Source organism: Anas acuta, chromosome 17 (assembly GCF_963932015.1).
Source record: "Anas acuta chromosome 17, bAnaAcu1.1, whole genome shotgun sequence".
In the NCBI taxonomy this organism is placed as follows: Eukaryota; Metazoa; Chordata; class Aves; order Anseriformes; family Anatidae; genus Anas; species Anas acuta.
This window is the reverse complement of record NC_088995.1, coordinates 8,876,193-8,899,160: the sequence shown is the minus strand read 5'-3', so window position 1 is coordinate 8,899,160 and position 22,968 is coordinate 8,876,193. Positions and strand designations below refer to the sequence as shown.

Below are 22,968 nucleotides of genomic sequence, written 5' to 3'. Positions count from 1 at the left end.
CCTGGAGGTGGCGGGCGGCTCCGCGCCTCGGTCTCCTCCCGGGCTGCGGGCGGTCAAACGAGCCCCCGGCGCAATAACTGGGGTCCCCCCTGCCTGTGTGTGTGTGTGGTGGGGGAGGAATATGTGTAATATGTGTGTGAAAGGCGGCAAGATGGGAGGGAGGGGGCACCGCCCGCCTCCCCCACCCGCTGTAGGCGCTCTGTGCCGCAGGTCGCCCCAAATGCCTGCCTGGTCCCCTCAGGTGAAGGTGTCTGAGGGGACAATGGCGCTCCTCTGCCTTCTCCTTGTCCTCCTGGGGCCTTCCTTCTTCGGTGCTGCTCGGGCTTTGCCCCCCGCCATGCCTCGGGCTGCCCTGGGGCTTCCCTTCCCTCCCGGCTCTGCGGGGTGCAGGCTGCAGGCAGCTGTTGGCAGGGCTCGCCTTCCCTGAGGATGTGTTGCCTTATTAATGCCTATTTATTAAGGGCCAAAGTGGACCACCGCAATAATCTCCTCTGATCTAGATATCTATACAACTTCCTACAGGCTGAGAGGGAGTTTCACCCCTTTCCACCGCCGTTCCCAGACAGCCGGGGTCAAAGCCCTTTGGGGCACAAGCAGGGGAAGATGCTGCCGCAGCCGCTGAAGAGGAAGGAAGCCCCGGAAAGGACTCAGCAGGGCCCGCGGGCAGCGGCCGGGCAAGAGCTTGGCCTGCAGCACGCACGAGCTGCTCGAGGCTGGGAGGGAGGCCGGTTGGCGCGCCCTGACCTCAGCAGAGCAGCGCCAGCCTTGGCAGAGGGGCCTGCAGGCTCTGACGCAAATTGGGGAAAGCTGGCGGTGGTAAGCAGCACAGCCAGCTGCAGTAGGTAAGGGCACGGCAACATAAACCGCGCTAAGTCCCCAGGCGTGCTTGAAACCTTGGCATATGCTGTGATTTTAGCTCAGTCTCGTGGCTTGGTTTGTGCTTTTGATTTCACTTTTTTCATTTTGCTTTTGAAGCTGTCAATGTGAAATGAAGCAGTGTTTGAAAGTAAACATTTCAAATGAAGAAACACATTTAAGATGACTACCTTGACCTGCCTAGCGAGGCTGTTGTGCAGAGTTAACTCCAGCATTGCCATCCTTCTCCCACGCTGTTGTTTTCCAAAAGATCAGTCACAGCATGGTTATGTTTTTCACTTTGTTTTTCTTCCTACGTTGGCAGCCAGTGCCAACTGAGGTGTTTGGATTGGAACGTATGGGCTGTGCCTCTGCAGACGTTTAGCAGAGTTCAGATAATCTAAAATGGAAGACTCACCTAGTTCAGATTCTTGTTTCAGAAAAAAAATAACTCAGGAAAATCTCGTAATGTCACTAACACAAAAGGATCGTAAAGTAGACCCTGAATACATATGCAGGTATCGCTTCACCAGCTGCTAAGTATAGCCATCTCCTGGGTGGAAAACAACAGCTGTTTAATCATGTAAGAGCAATATTAGCAAAACAATAGACCCAGAGATGAACAGTATCTGCCGAAAACTCACATCTATGCAAAAATATTTGTTCTTCTAGGGAAGCTTACTTACCAGCTGTACCTTTGATCCATTCCGGCTGGTTTAAGTACTTCTGTCTGCCAATGACGGTCAGTTTTAAACACTGGTAGACAGGCTGCAGTGGATTATGAAGGCTATTTTTTTTTCTGTCATTTGAACAGGTTTGGTTCATTTTCTTTGTGGCTATGGCAAACTACAGAGATTAAAAGATAGTACTTGCACTTGAATTAACAAGCCAAATAATGTTTAAAAATAATTACAAAAGCCACAAATGAGCAGCAAGATCAGTAATATGTAGTACATAAAGAGGAAATAAAAATTCCTATTGCTGCATTTTACTGAATTATAATTTTTGTTATAGTATAATAAAAATCACATGTAGTAAGTCAAATATGTAGTAATCTTGCTTCCATTTCATGTGGATAATAGTAATATCTCAAAAGAGTTGACATGTGTCAGGAAAAAATAGTATTTGATCATAAAACAGTCTCAGTGCAGTACTGCACGGGACGGGACCCCCAGCTGGAGAGGCAGCATACCCATCTTCCCATCCAGAGAAGATACTAAGGCATGGAGAGGTTTTCAGTTTGGAAGGAACTGCCACAATTTTCTGTTCTGACTTGTGTTTGTGCGGGTTGTGTGTATCCTTCGAGTAATTCTCCCTTCAGTTTCAGTAACTGGTCAGTAACTAGGCCAGATCTTTTAGGTAAAATATCCCATTTTCTACTTACACAAAGAGAAAAAGCTGATTTGTTCAAGATAATTGTTATCAGATAAGACAAGGCATAAGCTTCCTAGACTACAATCATCTCAGACGTGTTACATCCCTACAACTACATTGTGTTTAGGAAGAGTGGAGAAATGTTGAAATTTTTAGGGCAGTTTAATGGCGCCACTCTATGTTTTTATTATGTATAAATAAGTTTGTTTTTTGTCTTAGGCATTGGCAGCTTCTACCCTCAGAGAACAGCCAAATATTTGCTGCAGTACAACTGAGGAGGTAAGGATCTCTTAAAGTGCATCAGCTGCTAATGAAATAAAAACTCCATGGGCAGAATATTCCCTTGAGTAGCTCCTGCCCCTGTTACCCCATGTCCAGCTGCCTCTTTCTCCTTTTGCCAGAAACTTCTGCCCCCATCAGTAGAGCTAAATGCCAAATAAATTGTGCCTGTGGCTGGTCTCCAGGTCAGGAGGAGTAACCTTGCATCAAGGGTATAGAATGAGAATCCTTATTTCTTTCTAATCAAGTATTGGGTATGTTTCCAAGGCAAAATTAACAATACTAATTTAAACGAAGAGGAAGTGGGAAAGGATATGTTGGATTGGAGGTAGACAGCTGGAGAAGAAATAAGTAGTGAAAGCACTTATGAAACAAAAACTGAAGCAATTACAATCACTTGTACAAATATGGACGCCTGAAAAACTTCAGGATATCATTTCACTAATTACAAATCTAGCAAATATGCCTCTACAGCTTTACCTCTGTGCTGGCAGGAAATAGGAAAATAGATCATCAAGAAACCTTGCTGTTATTCTTCTGGACTTCCTAGTGTATCAGCACTTTAAACTTTCGTATTTTGGTCACTCTGTTCTGGAAGAGTTATTTGGCTACTCTCTTAGATCCCAGAAATAATTTAGTTTTCTTAGTTCACTGTTCATCTGTCTACAATGTCTTGTACTATGCTGTTGCTGAGGAAAATGAATGCTTCTTACTGTAAGTTACAAGACTGACATATCTAGGAGAGCAGTAAAAAACAAGAAACAGAATCAGGCTAAATTCCCTATAAGTGCATGTTTTTCTTGAGATAACACAGAGTTTATGTGGGCTAATGAAGGCTACGTTCTTGAAGCAGTATTCTTGATAGGAAAACAGATCAATAATAATCATAGCTCAGCATATGAATCTGTAATCTCTCCTGCAATTTCTTTATAAAGGTAACTGCAGTAAACAAGCAGGACAAAGCTCTTTGTATCTGCTGAGTTAGATAAAACTGCCAATTTTAAAGCACAGCAATTTTACCATTGTTACCCTGTGTGTTGGTTTGGAAAAAGTATGCTGGACTAAAGCAAGCTACTGCTAGATGATTAGGATGGTTTGACCTAAATTAAACATCCTTGTTTTTTACCTAAACAAAATACATGCAAGTAAGATAGTGCATCTGGTAGCTTTCAATAGTCACATTATGCTCAGATAAAATTTTGGGGGTGAAAGCAAATGAAACTTTGTTTTTAACAAATCCAAATACATAACACCTACCCTTAGGGTAAGTTCATATAATGTAGATGTATCACACCAGTAACTTTAAATAAATAAATAACGCATCACTCCTCTGTAAGGTATATAATCAGCTTTAAGGAGCAGTTATTTCCTCATAACTGCATTCTAAGCTTTATATTGATTTGATTTGCACAGCATCCAACTGCAACATTGAATAAATAATGCAATCAAAAATTGAATATACTGATAAGTGGACAAACTGATTGCCTGACTATCTAAAAATCTGTATTCAAACACCAGAGGAGTGATATAGGGAAGAATCCAGAAAAAATAAAATCAAGGCATTGCTTTAGCTTAATAGTTTGTCACAAATATTTTATGTTCTCCTATGTAATCTAAGAATTAGCCTACCAGCTTGGTTATTTGCAATAGGAAGTAATACCCTCTAGTGGTATACACAGGAAAAGGAAAATAAGCCAGATAGAATGATTACATTTTTTCATATCATGAAATAGGCTAAAAACCACTTTGACTTGAAAAACATTAATTATCACTGGTCTGTCAAGATATGCCAATTAAAATGTAGAATGCACTGCAGGCAACCCAGTTAGACTTGAGCTGTGTGCCTGGGTTTAGCTACAACAGCTGGATCTGGAACATGGCCTGGGTCACTACAAGTCTTGAATTGCTTGTTGAGTTTGTGGGAAAAGAGATTGCTACTGCAACATTTGCAGCCGGGAAAGAGTGGCTCTTGTAATGGCCAGAGAGGTCTGCCCTTATATATGAGGGGTAATTTAATTCCTATGCATTGAAAATAACTCTATAGGCAAAATACGAGTCCTCAGACTCCAATATTGCAGTGTTAACAAAGTCTGTATTTCCAGACTGCATGTGCAGTTCAGTGTTTGTTATCAAAAAGGATTTTCTGAGGAAGCTCATGAGGTTTTCCTGCATTTACCAGGTCTTTTGATTTATTTGCCAATTGGCAAAGGTTCAGAGATTGAGGTAAAAACTGACAGTGCTGGAGAAAAAAAGTCCAACCCCCATCCCAAAAAAAGGCTGTGCAAATCCTCAGTCTTCTCCAGAAGCCCCGTCTATTAATGAAGAGTCAACTAAATTCATTTTGAAATCACCTTTGTTTCCATAAACAAATATCCCTATGTGATGATAATGTACATGAATTTTTCCATTTCTCTGAAGTAGCAGGCCAATGTGTCTCTCTGATGTGATGGTAATTGGGTAGTATCATATTGTTCTGGTCATCAGTTTTGTTTCACCCTTCTCCTGCAACTCCATTTCTATAAGATTTAAAAGCTTTTGGAAAATTGTCATTATTTTCTGGTGGCACTGACTATTCCCCACCCCTCTGAGAAGAAGGATCCCATACTGTATCACACTGGTTTGGACTTTAAATAGCATCTAAACTAATGTCAAGCAAGATGGTAGTCAGAAGCCAATTATTTTAAGATCTCCTGAAGGAAGGCTTTTCTATGCCTTATCTCTCTGAGCTGTAGTGATTCTGTGTTATTTTCCTGTCATTAGTTCAGCTCCCACAGGGCATTGGATGAGTGGTATCTTCAATACCTCTACTATATCCTTATTACTTATTTTCTTATGCTGAGGAAAACTGATTTCTGCTCTCTTTATCTTTTTCTACAGTATATAAATGCCTTAATAAAGAGGCAAAGAAAATGAATGAAAATGAAGAGAATGAAAAAAAAGGCATAGCTCCCAAGCTGGTTTAACTTCACTGATATTCATGTAGTAATACGGGATATAATTAAACTCACCAACTTTTAGGTTCCATGTCATGGTTAATAAAACTGTGACAGTAGTTAAAAAGAAAAAAGTTCCGACAAGGATTTATTAATTTATGCTTGTGAACAAATGTGTCTGACAGTTGAATGATGAGATTGCCATATTCTGTACAGAGAGCTTTTTCTAGAAGTCTTCTTTCCACTGTGTTGACAGAACCTGCAGTATAGAAGTTCAGGAGTGGGTGTCAGTTCACAGACTCTAACCCAGTTATGAGGATGGCTGCATGCCCAGATGAAATGGAGGTTCAGACTTTCTTGCTACTGTTCCTGCTTCTGTATGTTCAATCTTGCTGAAAACCCAATCAGGCTGTCTGACACCTGGCACAGGAAGGAGACACTCGGTCTTACCTTCCTGAGTTAAGCTGGCTAGGTTTTATTACCAAAAAAGAAAAAAAAAAAAAAAATCAAAAAGCTATTTCAAGCTAAAAGCTGTAAGGAAAGAAGCTAGTCAAGCTGAGCCTTCTGTGCCATTTTTTCTGTTCATGCTGGGGGTTGAGAGAATTCTCCTTCAAAAGAAAAAAACTTCTGTACTTTAACTGGGGGAAAATGGCAGTTCTGTGTTTACTTTAAAAATGCTGCTTTCCAGCAGGTGGGCAGACACTGACTGTAAGTGGCATTTTGTGCAAAACACTTGCAGAAGAGCAGATATTGACTGTGAATGGCATTTTGTGCAGAACACTTAGTTTTCAAACTTTTAAATACGGATTTATATATATATATAAGAAAGACATATAAAATCTTTAAATGTTTTCTCCAAGCCTTAATTTCCTCATCCACCGGCAAAAAAATAAATACTAAAATATTCTAATCTTCACTTGAATTGTCAAATTCTTCCCAGTCTGATACGCTCATGACTTCTGATGGAAGGTCAAGGTGATACTTCATGCGGTCTGCATGCCATTCTGAGAACCACTTCTCTGTTTCCATTAAAATAGCCCTGGGCAAAGTGAGGACACAGGCAGCCATCCCAGAAATATCATCCTCCAACTGCGGTCCATCCTCCCAACAGTCTCTCTCTGCATCGTAAATGTGGACATAGTCCATGCGGATTCCTCTGTTGTGGGATCTGCCTCCCAGGACGTAGATCCTGTTGTCTAAGACAGCAATACCTGGCTCTCCGTGCCCCGCAGGAAGTGGACATACATTTGTCCACTGATCAGTGCTGGGCCTATAGCAGGCAACCTGTAAAAAGAAAAAGAAAAAAAAAGAAAAAAAAAGATTAGTCAAAATTGAACTTGTATCTTAGTGACAGAGCCTGGCCGTATGGCAAACTGTTCATGTAGCCATGTGATAGCATCAGCCTTCTGACAGGGTGTTGATAATGGAGGGAGCGTATCACCATGCAGTAGAAGTACAATGCTCAGTGGAAAACGCTGTGCGTGGCTGCCGTATAGCTCTGAATCACAACGTCTGACCCTGCTGCTGTGGGAACAGCTGTATGTCACTGAAAAAATGTATACGAAAGTGAGAGATGGGGACACATGCTAATATAAGCTCAGACATACTGCATCTGTTTTCATTAGGAAAAAATGTGCTGGAACATATAAATACGACAAATCTGCTAAACTGTCTCTGCACCATATGTTGGAAAGTTTTAGACTTCACTGGGTATCTCCTTGGCTAACTCCATTTATTTGTAAGCACCTTTTTATCACTCAGATGCACTTCTTACTTGATTAAATTCTATCTTCATTGGCATTGTAAGAGCAGTTACTTTTTTTTTTCTTTTCATGTCTCTAGCAGTTCTAGAAGCTGGAATAAGACACAAGAAAATTCTCTCCAGCCATCACTGCCCATCAGGTACTGTATATTTAATCGCATTATACAACTGCCATCCAATCCATTCAATGCCCTTTCTAACATATCCTTATCAGCTTCTGTCCTGCAACTTCATATTGTCAATTCAAAAATTCTTGACTTGGAAAAAAATGTGCATGGAAAGACAAGGTAAAGGAAATTCAGTTGATGTGCTAATTATGGGGTGCATGCATGCCAATGAATGTTATTCATCAAAAATGTTTTAAAATTGATGGGAATCCTAAGTGCTAGAGCTTTAATGCTGTGTGTGTTGGACAATGCATTCAAGACTGACAGCAGTGAATAAATCATTGCAAGTTCTGCGGTTAAGTGGAGGAGAGCTGGTGCTATTGCTGGGCAGACAATTTTACTTGTGTACTTAGTAGGAGGAAGACATTACATCAGAGTGCAAACATCCGTAAAGAATTGCCTCTTCCAAGAAAGACATAGGTGTGACATGCTCTCACCTGGTGAACGTCCCTTCTGTAGCCAGAGTCATTGTTGCTTCCTCCAATGACATAGAGTTTTCCTAGCAGTGCAGCCATGCCATGCCAAGCACGTCTCTCTGGACCATCTGCTAAAACTTCCCAGCGGTCAGTCTTTGGATCATAACATTGCAGCTCCTTCAAATAGTCCTCTCCTCTCCTCCCACAGGTAATATACATCTTCCCATCCAGTGCTGCTCCAGCATGTGCATATACCTGCATCACCACGTGGGAAAGCAAGAAGTTGAGGTCTGCATTTATGTATTTCTTCTAGCTTCAAAGTATGGAGTAGACATTAAGGGAGTGACATTCTTCATGACTTATGCAGGTATTAACATCTGGAAGGATTTTCTGTTGTTTTTTTTTTACAGACAATTCCTATCAAGGTGATTATGCTGAAAGTGTGTATTTCTTAATTAATTACACTAGAATTTCCAAGACTTCCAGAACTGCAGTGGGTTGTCATTCTTTATTGCTCCTTAATTAGAAGATTATTCATGCTATTACTTTTCTCCCTTGTCTACTTGGAAGCCTTTCCACTGGAGATTATTCTTATACAATCAATGTTTTCAGCAATGCGATATATACTGCTTAGTAGTACTCAATTGGATCTTTGTATTCCCAGCAATGATATATATATTGGTTGTCACGTCATGCAAGCTGTTTGTCTTCTGCCTCTGCATCCCCTTTGTAAAGCGGCAATATTTATGTTTTTAAGGTGTCCTGAGATTCTCAACTGAGAAACATTACGACATTACAAATATTATTTTGTGCTGGTCATTTGCCCCAAAGCTTTTAAAAGGTTTAGTAGAAATCAGTATAGTTTTTTGAAAGATTACTTAGGATCTTAGCTTTCTGCCCTAACCAATATTGTTTGCGTTCATCTTCCTCTTTTGCAATCTGAAAATGAAAATTCTTGCCTTTACTAGCTATATTAGACCTTAGAACAAACTTTTCCATTCATAACCCCCATTCCCATGTTAGTACATCATTTCCTGGCTCCTGGGGTCACAACTGGCAATTGCTGTTTTAGGAGGATAAATGGTACTGATAACAAAAGATAGCTGTTCGCTCACATATTTCAGATGAGTAATAGTTTCACTTTAGCTGATTGAGATGTGATTGTGCATGACATAAGCTATTGTCACCAGAACTTGTTACACAGTCTCAGTTCTGCGTCCAAAAATGAAGTAATCTATAAACACCGAGGTACCTTCCTACTAAGGCATGATTTCTTTTGATCAGGAACAAAGCACGTTGTCAGGGCTGTACATGAGAAGCTTGTACTACTGTTACTCATAGGTTACCTGGCCCAGGAGGAATGGAAACTTCCTGTTCCCAGTGGTTGTGTGTTCAATTTTAAATTATTTTAAGGATTAATACAGAAGAGGTGCAGGGAAAAACAGACAGAAAGCAGGAAAAATAAACATTAAACCTAAAAATTAAAGTTCTATTTTGTTATTCTTCTTTTTGGTATTTGTTTATTCTGTATACAGAGGCTACTGCTTCCCATCTGAATATCAGCAAATTGAAAGCTACACAGGAGAAAAGCATCTAAAAAGATGAAATCAGGAATTGGGGAACTTTAGTGTCTGTGGCTAATGCACTCCTTACCTCCTTCTTCAGAGGTGTCACATATTCCCAAGTGTTGCTTTTAGGGTCATACCTCTCCACTTCCCTCAGGTCTTCATGGTAATCTCGGCCTGCGACAGCATATATATAGTTGTCCACAACACAAACGCTGAGGTCAGCATGCTCTTGCTGTAGGGACTGGATCTGGAACCATTTGTTGTGTCGTGGGTCATACCTTTTAAAAGAATGGGATCAAAGAAAGTTATTCATACAGCCAAAGAATCATCACTGGGATACAAGACAACCACACGTGGGTTACTGTACTGTCTGGTTGAAATTGAGCTCAGCTGTAAGTGGAGTGAAATCTGGCCTTGTCAGCATTATATTATTAGCCAAGTTCCTTTAGTCTATTTTTAGAAGATGTATTTCAGCTGATACAATCATGCTACAGAAGCCTAGGATTTCTATTATCTTACACCACAGAGCTGTCAGGTACATATCAACATCTCTGCTTGCACAAAGCCATTCTACAAGGTAAAACATTCTAAAAATATCACAAAGACTGAATCTGGATCTTCAAGAGATCAAGAGAGGTATAAGCATTTGGTGGCTTCTTTGATTGTCTTCTCCAAGTATGTGCTGCTTGAGGTGAGCCTCGTGATTATTTTTCAGATAAAAGTATATCTGGTCTGAAAATTTTAGCTACAGTGACAACTGGTTTTGAAGTGAAACTATGTGTGCCATGAAACAAGGGCAATTCAGCTAAACCTAGCAAAAATGACTATGTTATAAAGACAAAAAGGTTTATATCTGTTTTTGCAATGTAATGGGCATTAAGCTCTAAACCGTTCCTTTCTCCTGCTCTTTTTCCTTGCACAGAACTTAAGAGGACCCTGGAATGCTGCTTCTGTGCACACATTTTCTCAATAATTGACCAAAAATAGCATTTTATTTAAAACCCTTTTTTGATAACTAACTCCCTTTGTATTGGGATGAGAACTCCACATAGAGGACTTCTGGGAAATCCTAGTTCAAGAGCATCTAGACAATCTAGGATACTGGAGAATCCTAGTTTACTGCCTCCCACACCTTTAATACTTCCCCCTTCGGACAAGGAAGAGCAGGTTACAGATAAAACACTCTAGAATAAGTAGTTGTTTCTACCCAATCAGGCTTGGCTTTGTTCTGTAAGCACTGCTGGAATCATCGCTATGATGTTCATTTCTTTATTTCCTGTGATTTCTTTCAATGAGAGGCTCCTGTTCAGCTCTTATCTTTTTGCCAGCAAGCATACGGACTGCACTAACGGCTTACTGACTCAGAGATGGGCAATGGGGTGGAAATGAGAATAATAGCAGGATTATCCTTATCTTACCTCCAACACCTTGACTCTGCTCGAAAACCACTTACATTGTTGTCTCCGCCAATTAAATACACAAAATTATTGAGAACAGCAATCCCCTGGTTGGACATTCTGGGAGCTAGTGCAGCTGTAAAATGCCTCCACTCTCCCAACAAGGGGTTCAAATACTTGGCTTGATCACTGAGAACAATGGATGGAGTAGAATGCATCCCTCCAAATCCCACTACACACTGGAACTCTGATCTCAGCTGTGTCTGGGAGCTCTGAAGCATTGGCTGAAGACATTCATTCTTGTGGTACATTAGTGCATCTGCGACTGTATCTTTTAAAGGACATGGACTTAATTTGTCATGAAGCCTTTGCAGGATCTGGGGTTCCATCAGAGGAAAACGAACTGTCTCAAGTAGCTTAAGGGGCTCCATCAGGGAGACCTGATCTGTCTCCAGTTGCTCTGGGGAATAATGATAAAAAAGTGCCCCATCATAAACTTCAAATTCATAGTTAACCTCCAAACGGTTGCTACTGAGAAGGGAGTAGACCTTCTGCAAGGGTAGCTGTCGGTACACTTGTGTCCTTGAGAAAGCTGCAAAGTTCTTCAAAATGTAGGAGTCGAGCTGATCGCTCAAATGTCTCAAGTCATAGTGGTCAGCTAGTCTGTACACATCGAGGATGTTCTCTTCATCCACCCATGACATTAGAAAATCACAACAGAACTTAATGACTTCTGGAATCTGCAAGAGAAAGAGAGAAAATCTTTCATTTTAGACACCACTTGCCTAACGCTCAAGAGACATGACAAAAGCATGAAGGAGCAAGAAAGCTGTTGATAAGAAGGCTGCTCTTCTCACAGTCTGACCACCGTGTTTACTTCTGCCCAATTCACCTTTCTCCAGAGAAAAAGAACAACTCAACACGGGTACGTAAGTAAATATAACGCAGATCTCGCCACACTATTTCAAGCCTTTGAGTTTTGTTTCAGGTGCAGCAGCAGCAATGCATCTTCTGGGGCACATGGGACACTGGACAGCCAGGCTGCCGGGTGTGTTAGCACGGCACCAAGATACAGGCTGCTCGGGAGGCAGTCATGTAAACAGAAAGCACAAAGGGCATGGTGACAGCCAAGCTTACAGCTGCCTCTGGAAGTTGTTCTCTCAGAGCACTACAGACACGGTGTATCAAAGATAAACTATAACAAATATATCTGCATCACTCAAGAGCACAGGAAGTCATTTGAAAGGAAAATTAATGTTTCATATTGTCTTCTGAGAACAACCTGAAGTTGTATCTGTCAGGAGGACTACTAACAAATAGAGAAATAACTACTGTCCAAGAGCCCCTCTGCTAACAAACCAGTGCTAAGTGTGCAGAAATCAACCAAAGCACCCAGAAAGTTTAAGATTAGTACCAAAGCCTGGGCAGCAGTTAGTTGCAAGGGAAAACAGAGAAGAAGAAAAAGCCTTGAATTCACAAAAACTCTGCACTTCGTGCAGAAACCATGGTGGCAGGATTTCCTGTAGTGATGAGGTCAGGGAAGGTTATGCGCCTGTGGACTCAATCTGGGGAAGATCTTGGCAGGCTTGAGCAGCACAACAGTTTCTGAGCTGCAAGCTGTCCTTTACCATAGGTCAGAGGTATACTATTCTAGGGAGGCTTTCACATGCTGATCAGTAGAAGTGAGTGCTATATAAACTAATCCTTTAGCCCAAATGGTTTGTAAGCGATAAAACCACTAGCACAAATGAGATGTGCAAGCACTCATTCATTGTTCCAACCCTTCTGTAGTTAGTTCCAGTGGATACAGCATCCCAAAGAGATTCTTCTTATTGGAACCATGGTTTCTTTCACCTCCTAGCCCTCCACCCAACCAGATATCCATGCTTTCTGTTTCTTTCAGTCTTGCTTTTGTTCCTTGCTTCTTTTTCCTCACATCTCCCAGTACCTCACCTGAAGCTGACAGGCTGCAGCTAAGGTTTCCTGTACAGTGTTCACGCTGAGTTCCAGCTCAGAAGTATAAATGAAGTTCAAGATTTTACACATTGCATTGTAGGAGATGCCATGAATATGGACTTCTTCTTGTTCCATCTCTCTCAGTCCTCCTGCAAACATTCCTCTGTAAAAAGAGACAATGAAATGTGCTATGGCAGATTTGCACTGAAGCTACATTCAATTTGCTTATCTCATGCTGTCCTGAGAACATAACAAAATATTCAGAAAGATAAATCCTAGTCAGACACTTCTATGGGATTACCTCTTCTCTAAATCAATGGAATAAAAAGTACAGGCCTTTAGGACCTAAGAAAGTAATACCCCTCATTCTGTGGGAAAACAGTTTGGGCCATCTGAAAAGAATGGTTCACAGCGGAGGGATTTAAATACAAACCCAGAACATAGGGGTAATCAGGGGGTAAAGGCAGACACTAGGAATGGGAGAAGAGAAAAACAGAGGAACTTGGGTCCATAGGAGTTTTTTTCTAATCTAGAGCAGTTCTTGCAGTTACAAATTTGTCAGGATTGCTTTGGGATTTATATGTTTACTCTATGAATATAAAGTTAGTTTAAGACACTGCTAGTCAAATTGACTTGGGGATTGCCTTGTTGAATGGATGGCAAGGCACACTACAGGCATGTAACACAGGAATGACCTAATCTGAGGGACTTCTTGTGTCTTAGGAACCGATCACCACATTGGGCAAAGTCTTCCAATGCTACAGATATGTTAAAAGCCAGCACTTAGGCAGATAGCCTCTTCTCTTTATATACCTGTAAGCATTATAGGCTGTGATTTCAGTGGAAGTAAGCTCACTGTGCACTAACAAGAGTTTTATTTCTACAGAGACATAATAGAGAGATGAATAAAGTTAACTTTAGTATTTTGAAACCCATTCAGCTCCACCTTATGGGTCTAATTTTACATCTGGAAGCAGTATGCTAAGTGTGCTACCACAGAAGATTTGCAGTTTTGTGTTGCACTCAGACACATGCTTATTGCTGCTATATTGGAAATGTACCTGAAATAGTCACAGGATGCAGCTAGCAGTATCCGATGAGCCTCAATAGGTTTCTCTTCTACCACCAGAACTACATCGAAGAGGATGCTGCTGTCTCGAAGAGATACCAAGCCACTGAGCAAGGCCTGAGAGTGCTCTGCACTGCGGTATGTGTTGCTGGTGCGCTGCTGAAGGGAGGACTCAAGTTGAGCTTTGTGTGGCTGAGTCAGCTCCTGATCCTCCGCCATCCCAGGCAGAAAAGCTCAGCCACCAGCTGTAGCAGAATGAGATCTGTGAGACAACAGAATCAGCAAAGGTTTGTGTCTTTTGCTTACAAATCGTCCTCTGACCCCTGCCTTTCACAGTAAATAAATCAAATAACTCTTCAGTCAGTGGAGAGCCATCAAACACAGCTCTACCCTGGAGAAATTATTCTGAATAATGATTTTGGAAATAGAAAGGTATACATCAGCATACCAAAGTGACAGGTCATGGCATTGCAAACAAGTTTTCTTAGTCTTGGTTTTCCAGTCCAAGAGTATGCAGCATTTGGGGATTTTTTTTTTCTTAGCAAGAGTTTCACTTCCCAGCCCATAGCCAGAACCCCTTGTTTCCTTTGCATTTGTACACCATTTATAACAAAGAACAAATCTGTCAGAATTTTTGCCAAATTCCACATTGCCTAATGTCCTCACATAACTTTGCTGCAATGCAAACTGCAACTTCAGTCCTTCTCTTGATATTTTAAGGCAGAATCTGAAAATGCTCATCTTTCCTGTTTTTTGCTATTTTCCTTAGCCGAGCATACTTCCATTTTCTGAAGTACTGTATGAAACCATAGGCTTTGAAGAGAGTTTCTTTATTGTGACAACTTCAAGCTAGCATCCACAACTGCTTTTTACTTCACTGTGGATCCCTGCAGAGAGAAGGTATTTCCTTCAGCGTAGATATTGTAGAGGTCTCTCCTGTACCTCTTTATACTGCTGTCATTGACACGGCAGGAAGGTTCCTATAGCATACGGGGACATGCCTGTAGAAAGCTAGCTGGAAGTCATTGTTTCATATCTATGGCTAAGCTCTCAAAATCTCATTATTTCTCTCTTAGAGAGAAATCCTGTAATTTACCCTTTCAGGAAAGCATCCTGTAATTTACCCTCTCCATTGTCTTTGAAGAATGTGAGATGTTGTAGCAGTTAGATCTGATAGACTCTATCCAGTTGCCAGAGCCCTCACACACATAGACACATGTGAAAACACATAAGGAAAAGGAAATACCTTAGCTGATATGGCCACTTAAGGCACAGTTATAATAGCCTCTGCTCAGTAGCTCTGGGAAATAGCTTAGTGGCACGGGGGATAGTCACAAGGGTTTATCAGCAGTCAGAGAAGCAAAAGCCGAACAAATCCAAACAATGAAGAAATGAACCCATTGTTTAGTTGTGCCAGCCATGGGCAGTGAATGCAGCGTTAGAAATCTCTCAAAGTGCTGTGAAGTATTCTGTGTATGGTCAGTGAGGAAGGAGCTGTCTGGATGACACAAAGAAATACAAAAACATTTATTGTACTGCCTGAAGGAAGTTACCCTACACTGTCCAAAACAAAGGAAGCTAGGTGGCATTGCATGATGCATGGGATGGGAATATGTATATATAATATATATATATATATATATATATTGTTTTTTGTCTGCTTTTTGCTAGCAAAACCAGGGCAGCAAGCTCAGAAGAGGAGCTCTGATAAGACTACCTTCTAGGAAGCACATTCAGGTCGATTATGCAGGGAAAATATCCATCATCAGCTGAAGAGATGAGTAATGGGTTCTTTTTCATTACAGGTAGACACTTTTTCCTAGAAATAAGATGACTGCTTTTAAAGCAGACAAAACGTTACTGTATCACTAGATTTGCTCCTGGGGAATACCAAAAGTGATGGATTGAGACAAGGGAGATAATACTGTAAGAAAGGCAAGTGAAGGAAGCAAGGTTTATCTGAGTTCCAGTTCTAGATATGGACCTGAGTTATCCCACAGCTACTAGCAATACCTAAACAAGCCAGGCCTTCCAGCAGATCTGTGGCAAGCCCAGTGTAGTCAAATTTAGCTGCTGGGAGTACAATTGAACCATCCTCCACAACTGATTTTTGGCTAGTCAACAGCTGAGCCTACATATTTGCTAGGCTCTGTTTTCTGAATTTTGGCAGTCCCTACTTCTTGTTCTCAAATTCTGCCCCTGAATTATATCTGGGCTCTCACTGCTGAGCTGGACCATCCTCAGGGTGTTCTCCATGCAGTGCTGTCCACCAACACAAGAGCTGCCGTGCACATTTGGGGCACAGTGCCACCACAGTATGGAAAGTCACCACTCTGGAGCTACCTGTGAGTACTCTGCCATCCACAGTTATTTACTGCTACGTAATTTCAGATAGGTTGGTTGATGACTGAGGCTGCTGTGGAAAAATGGTGGATTACTACTGATGAGGTACAGTGTGTGGCCTAAAACTTGGCAGCACTCAGAAGCTCTTTTTGTACCTGTATACATGATATCTTTTAATTACATTGTGGCTACTCAGAAAAGCTACATCCTGTTATTTGCAGGTACCTGCTCTCCTAAACCAGGCTTCAAAGCTCAGGAATAATTATGTCTATTATCATAGTTTTAACCAATGGTAAGAGACTACTCTAGAAAAATACTCCCTGCTCTGATTTTCACGAATTGTTGCCTACTTATAAAATTAAAGATGGACGTTTACGGTATTCATCTGTGGTGTCTGACTGACATATGTGGTTAAGTCCTTTCTTTGATCCAAAAGCCAAGGAAAGCCATTAAACAGTGAGTGGGGGGTGGCCAGCAAGATTCATTTAGCTGATTAGTGTGTGCCCTCAGCTTCATAATAGCTGTACGAGAGGCAGCTGGGCTTGGGTGGGTACAGTTATGAAGGGCAGTTGTTGAAGCAAGGTTAGTGGGAGTGTGTTGTAGGCTCCTTTGAAAGAGAAGTGGGGGTGTTTTGGCATTCTGCTTTTCTGGATTAAGTGCAGTGTTCTTGGTGAGTTGATAGTTTTGTGCACCTCTCTGAATGCTGTGCTGACTGAATTTGCTGAGGAGGGGAATCGGTGTTAGTACAGTGTCTTGTTTTGCAGGCTCTGTGGTCTAACTGCAGTCTTTCTCCTGTGTGTTTTGTGTCTATTGTTACTGACTGAAAATCCGATAGCCCAAACAGGGGAAGTGTGCTGGGTTGTGTGTGGTGTACCAGCTAGGTGTGGGGAATCTGCTCATATATCTAGGAATTGTTATGCCTTACAAGTGTCTGTCAATCTTAAAAATAGCCAGGAACTCTACTGAATAACCTCTGTATGTTTTTAACTGTAAACAATTTAACCTTATGTCCTCAAAACTGCATTTTGTTCAGTCTGTCCCCCCCTTCTTTTTTTTTAAAAAAAAAAAATTAAATGTAATACAAGTTGTACAGCTGTGAATGAAAGGACAGAACAGGTTTGTTTGGTTTCCTGCATGCCTCAGAAATCCTTCTATTTACTAGTCTTTCTTCCCCACCACTCAGGAATTTTGCTGCCTTGTAGTACTGGAGACCCCTTTTTTGCATGCTGACATATCTGCCCCCAGAAGTGAAGGAGCTGAAGGCAGGTCCTTGCTTCTGCTGGAAGTGCGCAGCCCCTGGAGCCATACAGCTGAGTTCCCTCTGGTGTGAGCCTCTCTACCATCAGCTTCTTGCTTGTACAGTGCTCTTGTGGCCTCTCTGTTTTACTTCTGTTATTGAGAAACTTGATCTGGGATTGAGCCAAGTTCCTAGAAATCTAATATTTTCTCTTTCCTTTCCTCTTGTGCAAGTTTATCAGTGCTGGGCAGCTGCTAACAGTGGTATTCGGGGGCTGAATGCTGCAGGACTGACCCAAAAGTGGAAGGGATGAGGAACTCAGCTGTTCTTCTTTAACAGTAGCAAAGATTTAAAAAAAAAAAAAAAAAAAAAAAAAGAAAAAAAAGTAATAATAAAGTATCATCTCATGTACTGTGGAATGTGTCTCCAGAAAAATAAGCAGGCAAGTCCCTGTTCCAAGCACTTTGAAACTGCAGAGAAAATCAGCCTAGAGATTTTTCTTAGCTGGCTGCACAAAGTGTTTGAGACTGCAGTTATGCTGGTTTATGCTCCTTTTTCAGGGGGCACAGGTTAGTGTTCTGACACTAGTGGGGAATCACAAGTTAATATCTAGTATGTAAAGAGGAAGGAAATGTATGGGGTCAATAATTGCATGTGTGCTTCTATAGGCAATGCTAATGTAGGAGGACTTGCTGTTTGGTTACTTCACATCAGAGATGAAAGAACAAAACAGAAAACCTCAATCACCCCCAAAAATCCTCAAAACAAAAAGCTCAAAACCCTCAAAGGCACCTAGCAAGACATGGCTGCTCTTATTCAATAGACTGAAGCTTTCTATGTTCTGTGCCTGGATTCCATTTAGAAACCAGGAGAAAGCAGCCGTGCCTTCTGATGGTGGATACAGAAGAAACTTCTGAAGGAAGTTAGTGTTTCCTGGTATTTCTTATACTATATTCAAAGTTCACAGTGTCACTTGTGGTCTCTAGTAATAATGCTGTGGATAGAGGGGAAGCTAAGTATCTTGGTGGCTTGCTGATAGCTCTGTATGGTTGCCTTGTATTCAACTTTCATTACCACAGCCTGCTTCTGCAGAATACTTGCATGAAAAAAGTATGACTCCAGTGAGGTTTCTGATTATTCAGCTGAAGTAACTGTTTATCAATGAGAGCTGTGGCTTGGTGTTTTAACAACATTCTGTCTCTGATCGATGACAGATTTGCCTTCACACTCAAGTTTTGTGGCCTATGACTGAGGAGGTTGGCACTGGGACAGGAGGAGCTGAGGGAATAGGTTGTGGACTGAGCATTCCACTGGCAAAACGGTGCGAGACTGTGCTGGCTTCTCTTGTGCTCACCGAAAATCTTCATCTGTTGAAGAGCACAGGGTACAGGAATGGATGAGCTCAACTAGAACACGGAAAGGAAAAGTTAAAGGCCCAATAAACTAATGTGGTACTGGAGAAGGCAGCGTCTGTCCCACCTGGAGTTTTGAATGCAAAGTAATTGTAACACCAAGGTGTTTGTGTGCTGTTCCAGTAAAGAACATTCTGGGGAGTGGTAATTACAAGGTTTACGAGGTGTACCCTTCCTGAGCCTGAGAGCAAAGTCCTGCTTCCCTAAGATGTACCGTGCCTGGGAGCTCCTTCTAGCACTGGGTCTGGGCATGTCCTGAGCACATCCCGATGCCATTACAGGTATGTACAGCCTTCAGCCCTTGGTGAGATGTGCTGTGCACTGATTGTGTGCTTTAAGCAGCAGGTAGGTGATTTACTAGCAGGTAGGTGTCTGTTACTGGTATTGCAGGGTATGGCAGACCCCTGAGTATGTATTTGCTCCTTCTGTGACTAGCATCCAAGTCAGACAGTGATGCTTACTAGCGTGTGCTGTGGGTGGTGGTTTTGTTGTTGTTGGTTCTGTACAGTTGTGCTGACAGCCCTGAGGCTCTACTGTAGAGAAATGGCTGGGTATGGGGGGAGTAGCTGAGTGAGTTTCTATGGAAACTCAGACATTTTTGTCTTGGAGAGCTTCTGGCTGTCAAGTTGCATCTCTGTACGAGGAGGTGTCTTATGCAGATTGTGATATTTTCCTGCGCATCAGCTGTGCCCAAAATAAAACAGAACTTGCTGGTGTTGGATATCCTAATCCTGTTCAGCTTACTGCCATACAGACAGTTGGTTCAAGCCTGGTGGGGGGTCTGATGCTTTCTTAGAATCGTGCAATAATTCCGGAGGTCTCTAGTCCCATCTCCTGCTTGAAGCAGGGAAAACTTCAAAATCAGGTCAGGATGCCGAGAGCCTTGTCTAGTCAACTATGGAATAGCCATCCTTGGTATCTGGGAAAACTGAGTGCTTGACCATCAGACTTCTTTTCTTCTTTATCCCTTGTGAATTTCCATTCCTGCAATTGGATGCTTGCCTCTCATCCTCACCTGATCACTACAAATAGGAGTCTGGCTCTGTCTCTCTGTAACAACCTATTACCTTTTTTTTAAAAAAAAAAAAAAAACAAAACAGCAACTGGCTCTCCCCTTAGCCTGCTATTCTCTATATTGAACAAACCCAATCATTTGATCACTTTGAGTCTGGCTTTGCACGTGCTTGTATCTCCCTGGACCTGCCCCTGCCCTGTAAGGTGGTCCTCTGCTGACCTCACAGGCTTTTTGTTTGCTACGGAGCTGAAGGCTGGGTATTGTATCCCAGATGTGGGCTCATGAGCACTGAGCAAAGGGGAAAATAATCACTTTCCACAATCTGTTGCTGTGCTCTCACTGATACAGGCCAACATGAACTTGGCTTGCTTTGCAGGAAAGAAGCACTGCTGAATCATTCAGCTTGCTGCCCTTCAGGATGCCCCAGCTTCTCTTCTTGCAAAGCTGAATTCTAGCGAGGTTTGTTTCCAACCTGTACTGTTCCTGACTCAGGTGCATGGTGCATGACTTTGCTTTTGCTGTTGAAATCCATGGTTCCTCTCAGTCCATTCTTGCTAAGTTCCTCCCCCCATTTGCAGCTCTGTGCTCATTCTTGCAAGCCAGCCTCACAGTTTTCTCTCATGCAGAGCAACCAGTATGGCATGCCGATTGTGATTCCAGTGGTTCACTCCCATTGAAACCCGAGTGCGTTGAAGGAAATGTAAAATCCATTCCCTAAGGCTTCCCACACCTTCATCTCTCCCAAGGGAGTAGGAAGAATTGGGATCTAAGCCAAGCTGATGGCCTGACAAGAAGGCAAGATACAAGACTAGAGCAAAATACTAGTTATGCTGACTGTCGGGGATTGCAACTGTAAATAGGCAGAACCTGGCGAGGTACCAGAACTTTAACAGGGCAGAGGGCACACAAACAAATAAATCAGCTAGTCAGGGAGTGTGCAGAGAGGGGAGGCAGCTGGGTGCCTGCCAAAATAGTTCAGAAGACAGATGTAATACCACAAACAATGTAAATTGAAAAGCAAAACTATTGTTCGGTTTAACTGGAGTGCAAATACTGGAATAATTCATCAATTATATAATTTGTAATGGGCACTTGTAAGTTTGTTCACTACAAAGACAATTGAGTGTGCCATTATGTGTAGAAAAGACGAGCCAATTTCATGCTTTTTCAAGACAATTGGAAAAGGGGAGGGCTGAAAGAAAAACAGCAGCTTTGCTTAGCAGTGCGTCTTTCAGAACTATCCCTCTGCATGCAAAACTGCAAAAAAAATGTACTTCCTGAAATACCTTTCCACTTAAGACCTTCCCCAAGTTGGGGAAATAACCTGAACAATTGCTTTTGACTGAGGTTCCCATAGAACGAAAGAAGCAAAGACATCTGGTACCATAAAACATCTCAGCATCACTTCTGAACACACAGCGATCACAGGTATGCTTCTGCTAGGTCTGTACGCATCATCTCTCTTCAAGTCATGCGTGGAAATTTGCAAGCACATTCCTCTGAGCTGACTTTGAGTCATTTTCAGTTTCTAGCCGTGGTAGTACACTTGAAGTGTGGGAGGATACCTAAAGGCGTGGCTTGGGAAACAGCTTCTGCAAACCACACTGCCAAACAGCTGTTTGTTTGTTTTTTGCAAGCTTATTACAAGGTGTTTCTAAGACACAGTGAAAATAAAACATCTCATTTAAAATGGATATAGCAAAACTTGCACAAAATGCATCTCCATTTCTATATAAAATGTAAAAAGAGGTGCCCCCCAGTGTGACCTAAAGAGCATCACCTTGCTAACTTCAACATTTTGCCATATCCATTAATTGCTAACTTCATTCTTTCTTGCAACTTACCCAAATTCATGGGACTGATAAGTGATGTATTATGGGGAGGTGACCTGTGGCCCAAATGCTATGAAGGAGAAATAGTAAGGAACATTAAAATCCCTTCTCCTATGGCTTTGTCATCCCTAAGAGTTTGGTGATCTCTTGCCAGTTTTTTCTTGTTACTAATCTCAGAACAAGATTTGCTGGATACGCTCATCTTTAATGTTTCAATAATAATGTTCTGGTTTGGATGGAGCTGCTGCTTGTGTTTGAAGGAAGGAGTTAACCAGCTACGTTCAGGCAGCACGTACCTGTCCACCCTTAAAACAAGAGGCTTCCCATTAAGGCTCCAGCGTTCTGCAGGCTGGGCAGGAAGTGCAGTCCTCAATGTTTAGTTCTGTGTCCTGAGAGATCTGGCAAATCTGTAAAGGATATTTGCTTTGGATCAAATTGTTTTAATTTTCCCAAGAACGCTCAGAAAAAGCTCCTAAAACAAAATGTAACTTTTCCATAAATTGAAGAGTGACACTTTATATATAAAATAAAGCTTCCATAGGATCAGACAAGTACTGACAATGCCAGAACTGAGAGCCTATAAATTACCCCATGGTACATGTCCCGCCAATCTTGAGACCTGGCTAATTGGCAGGGCTGCTTTGAGCTACTTCAACCACATCGTGAATTTTTAATTGTCTAAAATACATGGAGATGGGGGGGGGGGGAAATAAAAGTAATTCTGTGCCAACTGCAACAATTCAGTGACTGGGGGCAGAGCGAGCAGAGGGCTCTTGCAACACGTTCTAGCTCGGCTTTCCCTAGGAAATTAACCCAAAAAGGAACTAATTTGCACTATTCGCCGTGTGAGCTGTTCCTGGGGGGCCCTGGGCTCTTCTCCCCCCTACCTGAGGTGCTGTCATACCGGGAACTCAGCGGGGGGCTCGGGGGGGGGGGGGGGAGCTCCCTGGGGTCTCCCAGCACGGGGAGGAGGCGCTGCGGGGAGCTGGGGGCTCACCCCCTGCCCGGCTTCCCCGGCCCCCACCGGCCCCGGGGGTGACCTCGGCGGGGCCTCCCCCGGCCGGCAGCAGCCGGGCTCCCACCGCGGCCTCCCCGGGGGCTCCCCGCAGCCTCCTCCGCGCCCCCTCCTCCCCCCGGTGCCGCCTCCCCCGCGCCCCCCCGCCCGCCCCCAGTCACCTACCGGGGGACAGCGGCGGCCTCCGCCAGCGGCTTCCGCCTCCGCGCGCCGGAACCCGGCGCGGCCCCGCCCGCCCGCCGAGGGAGGGGCGGCGGCGGCGGCGGCGGCTGGGGCCGGGCCGGGCGGGGGGAGCCGCAGCCGGGGCTGCCGGGGCCGTTCCCGCGGAGAGGGGGCGT

General features: G+C 42.8%; 2 protein-coding genes and 1 long non-coding RNA gene across 7 annotated transcripts in view; 2 read left to right on the top strand and 1 right to left on the bottom strand.

The window, feature by feature from the left end:
* Positions 1–41: 41 nt before the first annotated feature.
* On the top strand, positions 42–7,356 carry LOC137841286 (uncharacterized). 2 transcript variants are annotated; one of them, XR_011088535.1, is made up of 4 exons: positions 42–241; positions 523–842; positions 2,449–2,508; positions 7,284–7,356. It is a non-coding gene; the product is annotated as an uncharacterized lncRNA (long non-coding RNA). The 2 variants fall into 2 exon arrangements; XR_011088534.1 differs by having other exon boundaries at positions 42–842.
* KLHL22 (kelch like family member 22) lies at positions 5,562–22,945 on the bottom strand. Of its 4 annotated transcripts, none has more exons than XM_068654019.1 (8): positions 22,796–22,939; positions 21,912–22,022; positions 13,769–14,038; positions 12,705–12,870; positions 10,773–11,491; positions 9,440–9,632; positions 7,808–8,041; positions 5,562–6,725 (listed from the first exon to the last, which is right to left on the bottom strand). In XM_068654019.1, exons 3-8 carry the CDS (start codon positions 13,993–13,995, stop codon positions 6,348–6,350), a joined length of 1,917 nt encoding a protein of 638 aa, XP_068510120.1. In that variant the 5' UTR covers positions 13,996–14,038; positions 21,912–22,022; positions 22,796–22,939; the 3' UTR covers positions 5,562–6,347. The 4 variants fall into 4 exon arrangements, with proteins under 4 accessions (XP_068510120.1, XP_068510121.1, XP_068510122.1 ...); XM_068654020.1 differs by having other exon boundaries at positions 13,769–14,021; XM_068654021.1 differs by lacking the exon at positions 21,912–22,022 and having other exon boundaries at positions 22,796–22,945.
* Positions 16,768–22,968, top strand: part of MED15 (mediator complex subunit 15) — a 35,183-nt gene continuing 28,982 nt past the window's right edge. Inside the window, exon 1 of the mRNA XM_068654016.1 lies at positions 16,768–16,789. The gene's annotated coding sequence lies outside the window, so the exon portion shown is untranslated. The remainder of the gene's footprint in view (positions 16,790–22,968) is intronic.